At 34.8% G+C, this 19,949-nt stretch overlaps 1 protein-coding gene across 1 annotated transcript; it reads left to right on the top strand.

The window, feature by feature from the left end:
- The first annotated feature begins 2,799 nt into the window (after positions 1-2,799).
- LOC131902236 (vomeronasal type-2 receptor 116-like) lies at positions 2,800-17,115 on the top strand. Its single transcript, XM_059253269.1, has 6 exons — positions 2,800-2,999; positions 10,350-10,629; positions 11,013-11,819; positions 12,527-12,754; positions 13,918-14,041; positions 16,196-17,115. Exons 1-6 carry the CDS (start codon positions 2,803-2,805, stop codon positions 17,113-17,115), a joined length of 2,556 nt encoding a protein of 851 aa, XP_059109252.1. The 5' UTR covers positions 2,800-2,802.
- The last annotated feature ends 2,834 nt before the right edge of the window (positions 17,116-19,949 follow it).

The following is a 19,949-nucleotide window of genomic DNA, read 5'->3' as shown; positions in this document are numbered from 1 at the left end:
ATACTTGGATAAATAAAATGTAGTACATTTATACAATGTACTATTACTCAGCCATTTAAATAAAAACATTATAAAATTTATAGGTACACAATTTCAGTAGGTAGCCCAGATACAATAGATAAATATAGTATGTATTGGCTTATATGTAGATATTAGTTTTTGAGTCAATGACAAGCAAGCTAGAATCCACAGACATAGAGAGGCCAAGTCCAAAATAAGGGACTAGGAAGGCCAGATATATTTTCCTAAGAAATGGATAGAGAATAGATAGGTATAGATAAGTGGGGAAGGGGCTGGAATGGGAATATCAAATGGCAAAAGGGGGCAGAGTACGGGAATAGGAGCTTCCTAAATTAGAAACATCCATGAAGTTGATCTAAATGAAATCAGCCAATAATAAGGGAGATAGAGCCCCAACTGGACATAATTTGTTCACTAATGAAGCTTCCAGTCCCAGGATCAGGTTACATTTAATTGAAGCATTAAACAATGAAGTACCATAGTAAACCCAAAACAAGCCAGTGTGTCCTCAAGTGGTGTTCTTCACACACTGATTGCAAAGTTCCATTGCTGAAGACAACACCTATACAACTTGCTGAAAATGGAGATGTAAAGCTGGTATCTACAAGGAACATTCACTTTGATATCCTAGAATCTTTACTACAGAAAAGTATTCTACACACCATCAAAGGAGAAACATAAACAACAACACAGCCTCAACCTCTTTAATCTATACTGTTATCCTGCCTATACTGCATGCTAGTTCAATGGTAGAACAAATGTCGTGGTAGTAACCCACCAATATCCAATTTGAATGACAAAAACTCCACTAGATGGAAACCATACTCAACACTGCTTGCATGACCAAGAACCTGAGACTACATAGCCCAGGGACCTAGGGTAGAGTGAAATATAACTGTTCCAAAATCTATAGTAATAAAAAGAGTCTGAATGGCAATCTGCTATACTCGGGGTCCAATGCCTTTCTCAGCAATCATCAGAGAAACTTTCTCCTGCAGCAGATGGAAACTCATACAGACTTCCAAAGCAAAACATTAGCAGAGAGTGAGAAACATTGAAACACTTGGTCCTAAATGTATTGATTCTATCAAATGCCTCCTCTCAGAAAGTATAAAACCAAGAGAGGATGAAGGACACTAAAACATCAAGAATCCATATTTTAACTTATTTGATGAACATATGCACTCACTGACACAGCATGCATGGGTTTTTCTTGAGTCTCCACCAAATGGGGACCTAGAGCTGAAAAAAAATTTAAATGCAAGGCCCCATTCCTAAGCCAAAAGCAATCTCTAATTGATTGACTACTTCCAAGGGAATATCACCAGGCAAACTAACTACTTTTAAGGTTTGGCTGCTTGCACAGCAGTAGATGGCAAGCAGAAACCAAACTCCATGACATCCTTGGAAGTTCGTTGTCTCACAATGTCATGTCAGGACTTTACAATTTTTGAAAGTTTGTCATTTTCTTTTTGTCTTTTATATTTATTATTTGTTTTCCATATATTTATGATACATTTCCTTTGTATATATAAGATTTGTTTTTTTAAGATTTTATGTTACAACAACAGAACTTCTGATTCATGTCCCTTCCACTGAGCTATTTTTCTTCCTTTTCTACATTTTATTTAATTTATATGTGCTGGTTTCAGTTTAAATTTATTAAGTTATATTGTCTTATATTATAATCCTTTAAAGATTGTTTTTTTTTCTAATGAGAAACAAAAACAGGAAAGATCTGGTGACAAGAGTTGCAGGAAGGAAACTGGAGGAGGAGATGGTGGGGAAACCATATCAGGATACATTTTGTGAGTAAAGGAGTTATTGTTAATAAAAAGTAAAATAACAACTTACCAAAAAAATAAGGGGAAAAAAAGAAACCCAGCTTTGTACTATTTTATTCACATAGAAGTCATTCAAACATATGGAGTAAATTAGGGTAGCAGACTATTCAAAGAATAACTAATGTGAATAATCAATATTGTAGATATAGAAATGTATGATCATGAGATATCAATCAATTGGAGCTGAGGCTGAGGCCATGAACTATAAAAAAGCTTTTACTTTCTGCATTGATATTGAGATACTGACTGAAATTTATGGTTTCAGGATTATTATTGGTTCTCTAATCTGTGCAACTGTGGGAGATTTTATGTTGCCTGTGGCCACTCAGTGTGTGTGTTTGTGTGTGTGTGTGTGTGTGTGTGTGTGTGTGTGTGTGTGTGTGTTAAATTGCATGCTCTGTGGATGTTAGGAAACCAAATAAGTGATAAAGCATCCCATATCATAAACATGCATAGATTTATTACTTGTATGTCTATAGTAAACTCTGACTAGAACAGGTTCCATATCAACCTTCATTTGGAATTTCTAATGCAATGTGCTGCAATTATTTCACATGTTGATAAGAAAAGAGATCATGTGGATTAGGGTGGTTGCATAGATATCTCAGGATGAATCTAACCGGGGGCCTTCATGTCTGCTGATGTGGATGGAATCACAGGAATGTGGAAATGAAGATGATTACTTAAATAAAATTAATGAAATTTTCTTGCACCTGAGCGCATTAACTCAGATGCAGACCCTGAAGCTGAGAATGTTTAAGAGTTCTCCAGAGAATAATAAGCTGAGAAGAATTATATTAGGAAACCAAAATACACTTCTAACTACTACAGCAGAAAAAGACACACATGTGTGTACAGGCACGTTTGAAACGTGGTTTTCTGTGAAACTCTGCTTATTGCACTTTGCCTTGGTTCCAGTCTTGGTGACATTGTAAAGATGTTCTATTTGACGTTTTTCTTCTTGGTCCTGAGGCTCTCCTTCCTTTTCTGCAGTTTGATGGGTCCCAGGTGTTTTTTGAGGCTTAAAGATTCAGATACCTGGGGTGAAGATAAAGACACTGATTGTTTTTTTTCTATTTACACAAAGCATGGTCACATTAAGAATGAACATATAACCAGGAATCTAGCTAAGAAGTAAGTGTCTTTCATTTATTTGTTTTTGATTGATCATCAATATAAATACTTTGAAGGCCCAAGTATGGCCAAAATGTCATATCCATGTTTTCTGTATGTTTTGCCCTACCTTCCTATCTAGGACATGACCAAAATTTATTTTTTATGCTGATTAATACCCTATTTCAGGTGATTTAATGGTTCTCTGATTCATCTCTTTAGAGTCATATTATTTTTAGGCTGGAAGGTGAATGATAGAACCTGTCTATATTTCTACTAGAGAAATTTCCTTTATATTGGACAATACCACTGTATTTTACTAAGCGATGTTTCCAAGAAACATAATCCAAGACAATGACAGGAGTCCATTTCTTTGAGGCTGAGTAAATTTTTCTGTAGATGTTATGCTAGTGTTTTTTCCATCATGATGGAATGTCCAATTCCTGTGACTAGAGGTCTTTAGTATTTCTTAAATGCTTCATGGGTACATTTCTTAAAAGAATGCTGCATTTTTATTCAAATGTTGTTTATGTTATCATTTCAAAACTGCTGTGCTATAGGACTCCTGCAGCTGAAATCAAGCATAAAAACATAAAAATCATTCAGTGTGATAATTTTATTCTTTGCATTAAATTTTATTTCAGTTGAGAACATGTACAGCCAGATTTCTTTTTAATGGCAATGTCAGTAGTGTTTTTTTTCTTTTAAATTCCATGTTGTTCATGTATAACCACCATCTATACAACTTCAGGAGACAGTTTTTGTACTTGATAAAGAGGGTATGTTGTGAGGATGTATCACTCTGGTTTAATAAAAAGCAAAATGTCCAAAATGTCTAGGTAGGATTTTTGGGTAGGCAGAATGCTGGAAAGAAGGCAGAGATTCCAGGAGATGCAGAGCAAGCAAGATTGGCAGTACAGAGATAGGGTTATAAAGCCACGAGGTGGAAAGCAAATTAACAGAAATGGGTTAATTTAAGTTATAAGAGCTAGTTAGAAATAAGCCTAAGTTAAGGCTGAGCTTTTTTAATTAATAAATCTCTGTGTCAGGTTTTTTTTTTGAGATGGCAGCCCAAAGGAAAGCTCAACTATAGTATGTCACTGTAAATATTGACTTTGTATTTCCCTTGTCAAGTGATAGAATGAAAATAGTTGTCTATAGTAGATGCCACAATTTGAAAGAAATCTATTAAACTCACAAATTTGGTAACTTTTCTTACTATTGATTTTATATTTTTATGTCTTGATTCCCTGCTTCATAACTTTAATCTCTGGCACTTATTCCACATTTTTTCTCTATTCCTTTCTCCCAATTATAAAGAGTATGTTTATGTATTGTGGGAATATGTACAGCACACTATAGATTAGTATATTTGACCATAATTTAAAATGGATTAGTGATGTGTACTGGATTCTACATTTGGTTTGGATAATTGTAGCAATGACTCCTGTAGCATGCTAAGCAAATTGTCACAAGTAACATTCTAAATATCTGGTAATAAACATAGTACAAGGTGGGCATTGTACTCTCTGTGAGGAATACCACAATGAAGTTTTAATATTTGAGACAAAAGTTGTATTCATTCATTAATAACATATGGAAGAACGAAATTCATAGCAGAGGATTATGTTTGGGATCACGGTGTAGATGAGAGAAATTTTCAAGGAGATTAAGGAAATAATGAAAAACATCAATAAAACTGGTCTCAGTGTAAAACATAGTCATAGCAATGAAGGACAATAAGGAATGACATTAAGTGACATCACATATTTTTTACATTGACATAGCAATTTTCACAGTGAAAGGAAGCAAGAGAGTGATGACTCAGGATTCCAAAATACCAAACAAATTTTAAAAGATATCTTAGAGGAGATTCAGTACAGCTTGAATGAGAAAATCTTCACTCAAGTTAGGCACAGTTTTGTTATATCTCTACCAGTCACTAGAGTTCTTGAAGTTGGAGGAAAACTGTCTTCTTTGAAGTAGAGATGAGAACTTGCAATTCCCTTTTATTGGTTCGTATATTTAATCAGCTTATGGCTAAACACTCCTCAGTGATGTGATCTCTCTAGGTAAGATTACTGGAATGTTTGTTAAGGCAAGAAAAGGGTTATGTAGGCATAAAAACAACAGAGATACAGAAGTTGCTAAATGATACTGATTGTATCCATGATTTTCTACATGTAAATGAACATTCATTCAAAAAGGCATTGAATTATCTAATACACTTTGAAGTATATAATTATCACATAAAATATCATAGAAGAATGTGTCTACACATGTTATCTCTGTTCATATGTTATGTTAACACAGCATATAGGTTGTATCATTTTTTACTAGTATTGGGAAGGTTCTATCATTAAAAAGAATATAATTGTTGATAAAGAAAATGATGTTGTAGAAATAAAAAATTTGTAGAAAAGTTACCTACATGTTCCTTTGTCACATTGAATTGAGATCTAATTTTATAGTGAAGGGAATAAACTATGCCTTTCTAAAACACAAGTATAATACAGGTAATTTTATATATATATATATATATATATGTGTGTGTGTGTGTGTATAAATACACACATATATACATATATACAAATTATACAAACAGTATATATTCATATATATTTCAAATGTTTATCCTGTTTAAATTTTTTGTGTTATAAATAGGCATTCTACCTAAATAATTATTAATGGTATTTTATGATATTTTATATTGTTGTCAGAAAACCCTATATCTTACACACTTAATTTAAAACATTTTTGCCCTTTGTGGTTCATAAGCAACTTCAAACTTTTAGCTTTCATAATTTGCTAAATCATCTTTGAAATCAGTGTATTTATCCCTCAATTGTATAATCTAAAATTGCATGAAACACTCTCTAACATTCTCTTTTTTTTAACACCTTTCATTTCAAAGATAACTTATGATTTAGGTAAATGTCATTTGAATTTGATTTGTATTGGATCCCAGAAGAAATGTTCATGTGATTATTCATGTGTTTGTAGTAAACATGTTCCAAGTTTTATTGTAGCTTATATCAATATGTGATAATTCTAGTCATTGTTTCTTTTTATGGGCCTTGTAGAACATTAGTAATTGATATTGTGACAAATTATAGTGTTAAAATGAAATGTTTGCTATGAGTTTATTTTAAACTTGAATTAAATTGAATCATTATACCAGACCAATATTTGGCATCCACATTTTTCAAAATGCAATCACTAAAAATGATTATTGGTTGACCAGTCTGCCTAGGTTATTTCAGAGTTGAATCAGTATTTATTGTGTGTAATATAATGAATCAGATTTCACATATTCCAACTCCTTTTATGACACACATAATATGTCTGTAACTAATCAGAGGCTCTTTTCAGTGTGGCTTCAGTTATTCATTAGAAGTTGTGATTGGATTGATTGATGACAGAAAGGGTAGTTTATTGTATATATTTTGTTTCTTTTTTTCTTATTTTTTATTCATTTTATATACCAACCACAGATACCCCTCTCAATCCTCCTCCAATTCCCCCCCCCTCACCCTGGCCTTCCCTCCCCTATCTCTCATCCCCTCTTCCAACAGGGTAAGTTCTCCCATGTGGAAACAGCTAAGCCCAGTATATTCAGCTGAGGCAGAACCAAACCTCTCCCTGCTGTATCAAGGGTGAACAAGATGTCTGACCATAGGTAATAAGATCCAGAACGTTAGGTCACTCACCAGGGAGAGACCCTGATCACACTGTCAGTGGCCCTTCAAACAGACCCAGCTACATAACTGTCTCTGGTACGTAGAGGGTCCAGTCTGGTTCCATGCAGGTTCCACAGCTGTCCAAAATTCATGAGCTCCTTTGAGCTTGGTTCAGTTGTCTCTGCAGATTTCCCCATCATGATCTTGACCCCCCTTGCTCATCTGATCCCTCTTCCCTCTGTTCGACTGCACTCCTGGAGCTCAGTCTGGTGCTTAGTTGTGGATCTCTGCATCTGCTTCCATCTATTACTGGATGAAGGCTCTCTTGGTCCAATTAAGGCTGGGAGACTGTATTTTATTTCTTTATATATTAAGAATTACTATAGATTTGATTTGAGGTCACTAAAATTCTTGAACACTGTTTATATGTGGCACACTTGATATGGGGATAAAATATTCTATTGGAATTGTAGAATCCTAGTTTATTTTCTACTATTTTCTCTTGTTTATCAAGACATTATGTAAATGCTTTGGCCTTCACTCTTTCCAACCTGGATGCATACTGTTGCCAGGAATATCAATCGAACTGCATTCACATAAAGTTAAATCTCCAAAATTGTGAACATCTATAAAACTGTCATGATTTGAAGCTAATTGCATTAGGTACAATTTTTATTAGTTGATTAAGAGTTTGGTATAATGCATTGTGATGTCATTTGTCCCTCTCTTTCACTACTCTTTTTTATTAACCCATTAATTATAATTTGTGCTTCTGATTAATTTTGCACATGAGTCCTTCCACTGGGCAATGAATGTTCCACTATGGGTCATACTCTTAAATAAAACTGAGTCTTACTTTTCAAGACTGTATTAATGGCTTATATTTATCTATACTTGGACATTTTTTTCTGTGGTGAATGAGATTTGTGTCTAGATTATTTCTGTTATATATGTATAAAGGGTTTAAATAAATCAGCAAATTCATGACTTTGAATAAAGCAAGAGGCACCTACAAAAACACAGAGGAATGGAAAAAAATAAGAAATGAGGATTCTCCCAGTAGGAATAACCAATAAAAATTCTGACATTAAAGGAATTTTCTTTAGCTTATAAACAAATGGCAGTAACAAAATTTTCATCATGAAAACTAACAGTGTTCAAGTTTGACAATACCTTATCACATCCATGCCTTGGAGCAGAAGGCAATGTGGTGAATTGAAGGGGAAATAATACTTGGATATACTTCAGATTGTCCACAGATTAAAAAGAAAATTGAGCACTGGTGATCAGTCATAACAGGAAATGTGGAGATACTGGTGATGTTACTTGGAAAATGATTTTTTTAAAAGTATGTAAATTACTAATGTCATAGATGTAATATAGAAACCTTTAAATAAAAAGGAATGAATAGTAAGAGTTCATGGAAATTGATGACTTGAATCCATAAGAAAAACAATTACAAATTCTGAAACTGTATTTGGAAAAGTGGATTTTAGTAATTTTAGATATTAATATTACACAATAGTAACTTCATTTTTGAACTAGAGAATCCAAATTTAAATCTGGAAATACCATACATCAATAAAATCCATCCAAAATGGCAGAGTACTAAAAAACATTTCAGACTTAGTTATTTTTGAATCAAACAGAAAAGTTTAAGAAATAAAAGAATAGAAAACTTCAGAGTGAAATTATTCAAGCATTAGAACCACAAATTCTAGGGCAAATATACTATTCATTCAATTGAATACTAGCTGTAGAGCAACAGAATAGACTAGTGCACTCAGATACGGGACATTGTCCTAAAGCAAGAGAATGCACATGAGAGGAAACAATGGTTGAAACAATCTAAGGAAAAAAGAAGATGAGACAAATTATTAACTAATTGTTGTATATGATTTTCTTTTTTTCTTAGTAAGAAATTCATTATTCATTTCACATACCAACCACAAATCCCCCTCCCCTCTCTCCTCCCACCCCCCAGCATTCTCCCTTAACCCACCACACATTTCCACCTCCTCCAAGGTTAAGACCTCCCATGCAGAGTCAGCAGAGCCTGGTACATTCAGCTAAGGCAGGTCCAAGCCACTCCCCCTGCACCAAGGCTGTGTAAGATGTCCCACCAGAGGTACTGGGTTCCAAAAAGCCAACATATACATCATGATCCCACTAACAGGGGATCCTTTAAGCAGATCAAGCTACACAACTGCCTCACCTATGCAGAGGGACTAGGCCAGTTGTATGGAGGATCAACAGCTATTGAACTGCAGTTTATGAGTTCCCACTTGTAGTCTCTGTATGTTTCTTCATCATGATTTTGATGCCCCTTACTCAAGGAATCCCTCTTTTCTTGGTCTTCAAGTGAACTCTAGAGCTCGGCCTGGTACTTGGCTGTGGATCTCTGCATCTGCTTCCATCAGTTATGGGATGAAGGCTCTATACTGACAGTTAAGATGTTCACCAATATGATTAGTGATGAAAGCCAGTTCACTCACCCTCTCCACTATTGATATCAGAGGATCTGCATAGAGATTAAAAGTTAAGATATTAGAGAAGGACAATGTTTTGATAATTAGCACAAAGCAACAGGAATCTAGAAACAAGACTAGCATGTTCAGATGAACAGATATAAACTAAATTGCTCATCATGAACCTGAGGGCCTGTATCTGGCAGTTTTCTGGTTTCTTGCATGGTCCCACAGCCACTGAGACCCAACTAAACACACAGAGACTTATATTAATTATGAAGTGTATGGCCATGACCTTTGACTCAATTTTCTTGCTAGCTAGCTTTTATAGCTAAACTCAGCCAATTTCCATTAATCTGTATGTCGCCATGTGTTCCGTTTCTTTACCTGTATGCCATTACATGTTGCTCTCTGGACAGCAGTATAGTGTCTCTTCCTCTCTGCCTTTCTTCTTCCTGTCTCTCTCTTCAATTGCCCACCTAGCTATAACATGACTTGACATATGCCAAACAGCTTCATTTATCAACTAATCAGAGCAACACATATTCACAGCATACAAAAGACATCCCACAGCAAGGGCTCATGTGAAGAGGGCATACTCTTCATAATAAATGGTCATTGTTATAAAAAATAACATATCACTGAAGAGTATAGAACATCAAATGGAATGGTAAAGGACAAAGGTGCACAAAATAAAGAGAAAAAGTAAATATAATTATGCTATCTATATTGCTTATAAATTTAAAGATTCTCAGAGATATCAGTGATACTGATAGATATATTTTGTTATCCATTCCTTATAATCACAACTAATTCAGAGCCTTGTCAATGGTTGCTTCTTTGTAAAAATCTATCACAATCTGGGTAGAACATAATATCCACCTAGTTTCCATTTATGTTATTTACTATAATTCTACAATAAAGGAATGAGCAGATTAAATGTCTTCTGGTACCTTCTTTTCACTGTGCTCACACGCAAAGGAATAAAACTGCAAGAAAGTTCAAAATCAAAGCAACCCACATGAGTGATATACACCTCCTAAACATTGAGGAATCCTTCCATAATTCCAGAAATCTCATATTCTCATACAGCACAGTAACAGGACTTGTGTCATCATAACAATGGGAAAAAACAAGCATTAAATACATAAAAACTATTAGTTTAATTTAATATTATCATGTTTGTGTCATAATCTCTAATGATCTCTTTCCTCTCTATTCAGGTTGACATATAAGAATATGCACTTGATTTTGTCTCTTTATTTTGCTCTTGAAAATATCAACAATGACCCTCATATTCTACCCAATATTTCTCTGTTGGTTAAAGTTGAATGTAGCCTCCTGGATGATTGGAGAATGAATAGTTTATCCACAAAAATAGGTGAACTGATTCCTAACTACTGTTGTATAAATCAGAAAAGATATTTAATCGTACTTACAGGTCCAATATGGTTATCTTCTGCTATACTTGGACCACTCCTGTACATCACAAATAGACCAGAGGTAAGGATAGGTGAGTTAGTTTCAATGAAGCATTGGCTTCATTCATCCTGTTTTTCACATACTGAGGCTGATTAAAGAAAAAAAGTATGTATATGTGTATTTTGATGCATAGAATTCAAAGCATATATAATCAGAAAGGATTGATACATACCAGCATTTTAGCATACATTGAACCAAGGAAAAAGAGAAATTTGAAGTATATCAGTAGCAGACTTAGCTCATCTGTACTTTTTTACATATTCACAAGAAATTACATAAGATTTAATAATGAGATGAAAATCCACATGCCCTAATATTTCCAGCTTATGATGAACACATTAGTTTTAGACTGATCACTATGTATTCCACATTCTTCAATTAATTGTCTGTTCTATGACATTCAGCTTTACTATGGACCATTTCATCCTCTCCTGAGCAGCCGTGAACAGTTTCCACATCTCTACCAGATGGCTCCTAAAGACACTTCTCTGGCTTTGTCCATGGTGTCTTTGATGGTATATTTCAGATGGAACTGGGTTGGAGCAATCATTTCAGATGATGACCTAGGACTTGAATTTCTCTCAGAATTGAGAAGAGAGATGCAAAGAAACAGTGCTTGCTTAGCCTTTGTGCATATTGTCATGGAAGATAAAATATTATTCCAGAAAAATGTAAATATTTATTATAATGAGATCACAACATCATCAGCTAAAGTTGTTGTCATTTATGGCGACAAAGACTCTCATCTGCAACTTAACCTTAGATTCTACAGAGTAGCCAACCTTCAGAGGATCTGGGTCACTACTTCACAGTGGGATATGATTACACATAATGACAGATTCCTTCTTGATTCCTTCTATGGGACTTTTATATTTTTACTTCATGTTTCTGAATTATCTGGTTTTCAAAAATTTATTGAGACAGCACATGATTCCACTTTTACCAATCCAGTTTCCTCTGCCAAATTATGGTGGATTAATTTTAATTGTTCTCTGACTTCATTTAATTCCATGAACCTTAAGAATTGCTCAATAGAAAAACGACATCACTGGTTATTCCGGCACTGTTTCGAAGTGTCTGTGAGTATTACTGGTTATGTCCTATACAATACTGTGCATGCTGTGGCCCATGCACTCCATGAGATGCTGCTACAAGAAGCAGATACATTGCCAAAGTATTCTGGGGAAAAACTGGAATTTGACTCCTGGCAGGTAATTTGTATTCTAATGAATGTAATGTAATGTCATAAATATAATTCCATAATGGATGATGTAGGTTCTATATAAGAATTTCAGGATCATTTCTATTCTATACAATAATTTGTATACCCTTAGACAGAATATCATGGGAAATTTATTGTTTATAGGCCTTAATCCAGCCAACACTGATACTCAGACAGTTATTAATGATCTATGCCAAGAGTGTTTCCCATAATACTTCATTCAGATATGCATGTTTTTAATATTTGAAATAAAAATGGAGTTCTTTCTCATGAAAACATAAAAGCCAACAAGAAACTTAATGTCTTTTTAAGTGATCAAAAAGTTGGTGAGCAATTAAGTGGATAGATCCTAAATAACAGCAAGCATTTTTTCCACATTTTTAACATAATAAAAACTTCAATTCCATAGCTAACTACTTGGTAACATTTATAAGAAATAATATGGGTACTATCTTTCTGCTCTCCAGGAATATCATTCAGGTGGGCTAGTGTTAAATAACTAATATCAGTGAGAAGCTAGTATTTCCAAATCTCAATGTTGTTGTTATCTCTATGTGAATTTTTATATCTACTATATGAGTATTTGTTATTAAGACACCTTTCTAGACATATTAATGAAAATTAGTGGCAATCTATACTTCTAATTATTTCTTCTAATGTGAGGCATACTTGAAACTAAAATAATAAATGTTTCAGATGGTCCATTTCCTGAATAACATACAATTTATAAACCCTGTTGGAGACCAAGTGAACATGAATCAGAAAGTAAACCAAGATGTGGAGTATGACATTCACTACAGCATTGATTTTTTGCCTAATCTTGGACTTAAGGTGAAAATAGGAAAGTTTTCCAAACATTTGCTACATGGTCAACAATTGTATGTATCTGAAGAGATGATAAAGTGGAACATAGACTTTAGTAAGGTTTGTTGGACTTACTTGTACAATTCTACACGCAACATAAGTAACCAAAATCTCAAGGTTGCCTTCAGCACCCTCCTGAGATATAATATTTTCAAATATAGTCACTAACTTATTTCTCACATTTCTAGATTTTTCTTTCAGGACACATTTTATTTCAGTTGTGTGAATATTCATAATTTGTAAGGGGTCCTCTTTTCCTCTTTGCTTGTTGGCCACAAGGTTGAGAGGGCAAAGTCAAGTAGCTCTGACAGAAAGCTTTGCACATGGCACATGAGCATGAACAGAGACAGCTCTTCAGGAGACAGACTTCGATGAATCAGCTCAATTTTATTCTAAAGTATAGGGAATACATAAGACTGAGGAGCCTGGGGAGAAATGATAATTTGCATTAAGTGGCACATTGTGATCACAATGCTTAATATGTGGCAGTAGGGTCCTATAGCAGAACTCCTAGCACAAATCTTCTAGAAGGAATCTGTGCCAAAGTTCAAGCCAAAGATTGATCAGCATCTACTTTAGAGACAAGCATCTGGTTTAGAGACAGCTTTTCAGTCCTACAGGCTCAAGCACATTCCCAAAATAAGGGCAGGTAGGTGCAGGAAATGTTTCTGGAGGAAGGGAGCCCCATGTTATGGAGCTATTGAGATAAGCTGCCAGGCCATGGGGAGGCTTTGACATTTACCATCAGCAATGTCTTCCAACATCATAGCTATGTATTTATATGTCTATGTAGCTATTTATATGATAGATCTATAAATATAGATTAAACATAAATACACAAGCCAGGCAGTGGTGGCCCATGCCATTAATCTCAGCATTCAGGAAGCAGAGGTAGGCAGATCTGTATGAGTTTGAGGCCAGCCTGATGTACAGAGTGAGTTGCAGGAGAGGAGCAAAGCTACACAGAGAAACCCTGTCTCAAAAAACCTATATATATATATATATATATATATATATATATATATATATATATATATAAGTTTATCATTATATAAATCATAATATATCTTCAATATATAACACAATATGAAATAAATGTTACTTTAAATTTATTTGCATATTTGTAAAAGGATGTTTTTCAGTAGTACTATCTTCTAAATTTCTATCACTATTACCAAGTAGATAAGACTTTTTTGTTATATTCCATTTGTTGATTTTCTCAGATTCCTTCCTCAATATGCAGTGTGCCTTGCAGTCCAGGATTCAGAAAATCCCCTCAGCAGGGAAAGGCTGTCTGCTGTTTTGATTGTACCCCTTGCCCAGAAAATGAAATATCCAATATGTCAGGTAAATATACAACATACCAACAGATTCATTAGATTAGTTAATTTCTGTCATCTCAATGACACCTTTTGGGAATTGAAAAGATAAATTTCATCATGCAATCAATGAGCACCAATTCTACCTCTGCACCATCACAACCCATGTCCTGAGACACATTTTTGAATCATTACTCCAGCACCTGTTCACGTAGTAGTTCCATATGGAAACTGATTTAGAGTACTAAATTTCACTGTAGCATTTATCTTACCTGGAATTCAGCCTTTCATAATTATCTAAATATTTCTTTTTTGTAAGACATGGCAGCTGCACATTATAATTTACATAGCATCTATGAGATTTGTGATAGCTAGTAGATGATCACAGATGATGCTTCCTGATTAAGTGGCATGTATTTTCTCGTGTGTCCTATGGTAGATCATGCTGTCAGTTGGTTGGTTGTATTTTCATTTGCAGACTAGTCCACAGGTGATTATTTAGGTAGCATATAGAATTCCAAAATGAAACATTTATTTTAATATTTCAATATTAAAACAAGTATTCATGTAAACTTTTCAGAATGAATAGGTGGGGATATCTTTTTAGTGACAAGGCACCCAGTGAACATTTGATAGTGATGTTATAGGTAACTGAAAAAATGAATTAATGGCTTTGAGAGTAATAACACTAACTTAGAAAAATAAAATTGCTTCTTCTTTTAATTTGAAGACCAGAATGTAAATTGTTTTAAATAATTTGAACATCAATAACATGTAGTACATGTAGAGTTTACATACCAAAAATTCCATTGAAATATTAAACTTATTTTGTAGAGGACCAAGAGAATAATGGGAAAATCAGTTTCATGGAATATTAAGTAGAAAATAAATTGATAAAAACTATGTTTTACATATATTAACCAGAGAGTAAAAGACAATAAAAATAATGTACAAGTATTTTAAAATTTGGTAACTGTGTATGTGCATTTTAAAATAATAAAAATAAAATATTTTATAGCAAATAATAACTACAAAATTATTAGAAAAATAAAGTGTGAATATTTTTGTTCAATTGTTTGGATCACATCACATATTAAAATATGAGAGAACAAAAGTAATTGGTAAGGATTTACAGTCATGAATGGAATGACTCATAATTAGAATAATATTATTACTTTCAAGTTTGCTGTGTTGATCCATTCAATTGAATGTAGTTGAAAAATATGATGTGATAAATTACATGACATGGGTGGAAGAGAGCTCTTCCTTCTATCCTTAATTGTGTACCTTTTTATGCCCTTAGGGGCAGAGCCTAGTCCTACCCCATCTTGATATGCCATGCTTCCTTGGTACCCATGAAAGGCATGCCATTTTCTGAAGAGAAACAGAGGAGACATTGATTGGGGGTGCAGAGGAGAGCTGTGGGGAAGAAATGGTAATAGAGAAGGGAAGGGAAACTGTGGTCTGGAAGTAAAATAAATGAATAAATTTAATTTAAAAATATGGAAAGTATATCCTTCATGTTATTTTCCCAATAAATATTTTTTCTATTATGATCCAAAATTACAGAAATTAGTAAACTGGTAGAACCTGTTTATTACCAAAATACATAATAAACCTAATAACAAATACGACAACCTTAAAATGTAGAGAATTTAGGTGGTAAATGGTTCATGAAACTTCTGCTTTCCCTGACATTTTCCATGCAGTTTTTAAGCAATATATGGGGTTGTTTGTGTTTCAGTGCACAAGCAGTTACAAAAAGACAATGATATATAGTACTTGCCTTGCAGCTGATAGACGACAAAAATATCTGTGGAATAACATGGTTTTATGATTTTATCCTATATATTTACTGAATTGTTAAAATAAATATGTGTTTCTATATTGTACTCAGTAAGGTGTTTTATTGTGTAAACCATAACCTGATATATACTAATTAATTCTGTCAAGCAACAAAAATGTCATGGGTATAAATGATAAATATAAACGACAGATTTTCAAAATTGTGCATTAAAAATTAGATTTTGTCATTGCTATTAATTCTTAAATATAAAAGTTAACTTTCTGTCTACCTCAAAAAATAAGACTAGTTTAAGAATATTTTTAATGCATTAATATAATATGTCCTGTAAAATACTAAGAAATATTAAACCTGATAATACACTTATTCCTGTACCAGACATGGATCAGTGTGTGAAGTGCCCTGATGATCAGTATGCCAACCTTCAAGGAAATCACTGTCTTAAAAAAGTGGTGGCATTCCTGGGTTATGAAGACCTCTTGGGAATGTCTTTAGCCTGCTTGGCTCTGTGTTTTTCTCTTCTCACAGCTTTTGTACTGGGTGTCTTTTTGAAACACAAGGACACTCCCACAGTCAAGGCCAACAACCGAGCTCTGAGCTATGTTCTACTCATCTCCCTCATGTTTTGCTTTCTCTGCTCCTTGCTCTTCATTGGCCAACCCAATATGGCCACATGTTTCATGCAGCAGACCATATTTGCTGTGGTGTTCACTGTGGCTGCTTCTACTGTCTTGGCCAAGACAATTACAGTAGTACTGGCCTTCAAGGTTACTACTCCAAGTAGAAGGATGAGGTGGCTGCTGGTGTCAGGGGGACCTAACTTCATTATTCCAATTTGCACTGTGATTCAATTGATTCTATGTGGGATCTGGCTGGGAACTTCCCCACCATTTGTTGATGTTGACATACATTTTGAAAAAGACCACATTTTGATTGTCTGTAACAAAGGGTCAATTATTGCCTTCTATTGTGTTCTGGGATACTTGGGCTCCATTGCCATGGGAAGTTTCACTGTAGCTTTCTTAGCCAGGAATCTGCCTGACACATTCAATGAAGCCAAGTACCTGACATTCAGCATGCTGGTATTCTGTAGTGTCTGGGTTACCTTCCTCCCTGTCTACCACAGCACCAAGGGCAAGGCTATGGTTGCAGTGGAGGTGTTCTGTATCTTGGCCTCCAGTGCAGGGCTGCTTCTTTGCATCTTTGCTCCAAAGTGCTTCATTATTTTGCTAAGACCTGAGAGAAACTCTTTTCAAAAGTTCAGGAATGTTCATTTTAAAATGGAAAATACTCATTAGATGTTCTTTATCATTACAACATACTTCCCAACAAGACTACCCTGACATTTTTATTCTCAGATTTTAGGTCAAAATATGTACTTGGTCTCATGAGTAAAAGCAGAAAATAAACTACAAAGTAAAGTTTTAAAATTTGGCCCAGATCTCAGTTCTCATGGACTAAACATTGTGATCTGACATTACTGTACCTCTAAAGCTGGTTTCCTTCTTTATAGCCATGCTTGTTTTTTTGGATTGGATAATAGCTATGCATTAGTCTGAGTTTTATATATTAACATCTAATATAGCTTTTCCAGTATAATTTATACAGTAAGGTTGTGTTCCATACTAAATCATTACAGTGGAGAGTATATAGACATGTATTTAAATAATAATTCACTTTAATTTGATATGGAATAAAGAGGAATTTACATAAAATTAATTCATTCATTTTTGGACCAAGTATTTTGTGTTTACATGACATCTATACAACAATATGTAAAAAATAAAAATAAAAAAATAAGAGTCTCTTAACTTGAAAATTAGATCTCAAGAAGAGTGACAGTGACTGGAGGAAGGAAAGGGAGGGGCAAGATATTATTCTATTTCACTAAGAACATAATGTTAAGAAAAGAAAAATTTTCTCATTTTCCTCATTTCTGTACAATCATGCCCTTCACATACCACATGTACCTATGCATATGAACACATATTTACATACACATGTACAGTTACATAGAAACATACACACACACACAGAGAGAGAGAGAGAGAGAGAGAGAGAGAGAGAGAGAGAGAAGCACACATTGTTCTCTAATCTAGACAACCTCTTAGATTTCAAAAATCCTTCTTCCATAACAACTTGAGTAGTAAAGAAGAGTCAACTTGTCCTACTATACACAATAATTACAAATGAAATTCATAAATGATGAGAAAACCAAGGCTGTATTCCATAACTTATGGCATTATTTATTTTGGGCAGATGTAGAACGTTACATTTTGATGCATAAACTTTTACTATCTTTTTCTGATTATTCTTTCTCCTTTATTGAATATAGATACTTTTTCATGCAAAGTATCCTGATTATAATTTCCCCTCACTCTATTCCTCCTGGTTTCTCCACACCTACCCTTCCTTCCAGAACCACTACTGTAGTGGGTAGCCATTCCAGCTTTGATCTGGAAGTTCCAACCCCCATTGAGACTTCGGCAACTGTCACGTCTACAAGGCGGGGCCAAGGGAGGCGCCTGGAGACCCGAGATCTGGATGGGCCAGGGCTCGCTCTCTGTTCCAGGACCCTGGACAGTGGAGGTGTGCCAAACAGAGCTCCAGAGAACACTGCTGGACTGCGATACACCTTCCCCAGACCCTGCGACCTACCTATCCCTTAATTTGTAAGTTACGCCATTAAATAAATCTCCTTTTAACTACGTGGAGTGGCCTTAATAATTTCACCAATATCTGGCACCCAAATGGCTACCCACTACACACTACCCTTATATCTCTCATTAGAAAAAAAAAGGCTACTAAGAGCTAACAACCAAATATTAAAAAAAAAATAAGGTAAAGAAAAATTATTACATAGAAGTTGGACATGGCAACCTAATGGGGGGGGGGATTCCCAAAAGCAGGCATAAGTTTCAGAGACCCATTCACTCCTACAATAAAGAGTCCTTTGATCTACATTGTGCCCAGCCTGCAAAATATGCTAGAGCAATGATGGCCGGGAAATAGCAAACCAATGTCTAGGTTGACCAAGATCGACTTTTTGCTATGGAATTCACACTCATTACTGACTGGATAGTCAAGGACCTGAGGCTAGGTAGCCCTGAAACCAGGGATAAAGCCAAAGACTACTGGTCTAAAAAGAAAACCAATAAAATGATTTTTGTGGATAATCTGCTGTCTTTATGGATCAGTGTATGTTTCAATCACGATCATAAAGGCTTCCCCCAGCAGCAGAAGTGAGAAGATACAGAGACCCACAGCCAGACATTTTGTGGAGAGAAAGGATGGAGAGCTACATCAAATCCCTCCCCTCAGACACCAAGGAATTCCACACAGGTGGAGGCAGAAAGGTTCTAAGAGGCAGAATGGTTGGAGAACATTAGGAGACATTTGTTCTCATAATCAAATAAGAGAAAGGTGCATATAGGCTCAGGTCGATGGAAGCACCAGACACAGGGTCTACACACTTCTGGACCATGTCATCTCTGTGTATATATAGCTATTAGTTTAGGAACCCCCACTCCAAATTTGAGTTATTCTTACTTACATTAGATACTCACTTTGAAGTTTGGACCTGGCTTCTGAAGATACTACACACTGATTCCTAGGTTTTGGCTAAAACAACAAAAAGAAGTCATTTGTTGCTTTCCTGCACACAGATATGGTAGAGCCAATTGACTCAAGATCATGTCACATGGCTTCTCAACCAAGACAGACTTTACCTTTAAGCAATAAAAACGTTAACACTTCCATGCTTAAGTAAATTCTGCCAAATAATTCATACAACAAGACTAAATACTAATTCAGGCATTGTTGAGGATTGTCTACGGAGTAGATAGTCTTATTAATATTATCGCCTTTACTACAACTGGGATACAATGGGTATATGTTGCCTGAAAATCACCAAACACTATTTTGCATATAAATTTTTGAAGGAAATTCATGAATTTTTCTGTAAATTATTAAAATGCAACAATTTTTCCTTCTGCCATTGTACCAACTTTGTAGATGAGATGTGGACTTAAGTTGCTGTGATTGGATGTCATTTCTTTCCAAAACTCTAAAACTTTAAAGGCTTGGTTCTTAAGGTAATCATGTTGCAATGTGCCTAACATGGAAAGATAAA

Source organism: Peromyscus eremicus, chromosome 1, assembly GCF_949786415.1.
Source record: "Peromyscus eremicus chromosome 1, PerEre_H2_v1, whole genome shotgun sequence".
Classification (NCBI taxonomy): domain Eukaryota; kingdom Metazoa; phylum Chordata; class Mammalia; order Rodentia; family Cricetidae; genus Peromyscus; species Peromyscus eremicus.
The sequence above is the reverse complement of the archived record's forward strand: the minus strand, read 5'-3'. Positions and strand labels throughout refer to the sequence as shown.

Coding starts and splice junctions, on each gene's coding strand:
- LOC131902236 (XM_059253269.1), top strand. CDS start 2,803: ATGTTCTATTTGACGTTTTTCTTCTTGGTCCTGAGGCTCTCCTTCCTT. Junction 3,000..10,349: donor ACCAGGAATCTAGCTAAGAA/GTAAGTGTCTTT, acceptor CTCTCTATTCAG/GTTGACATATAAGAATATGC. Junction 10,630..11,012: donor ACATCACAAATAGACCAGAG/GTAAGGATAGGT, acceptor TATGACATTCAG/CTTTACTATGGACCATTTCA.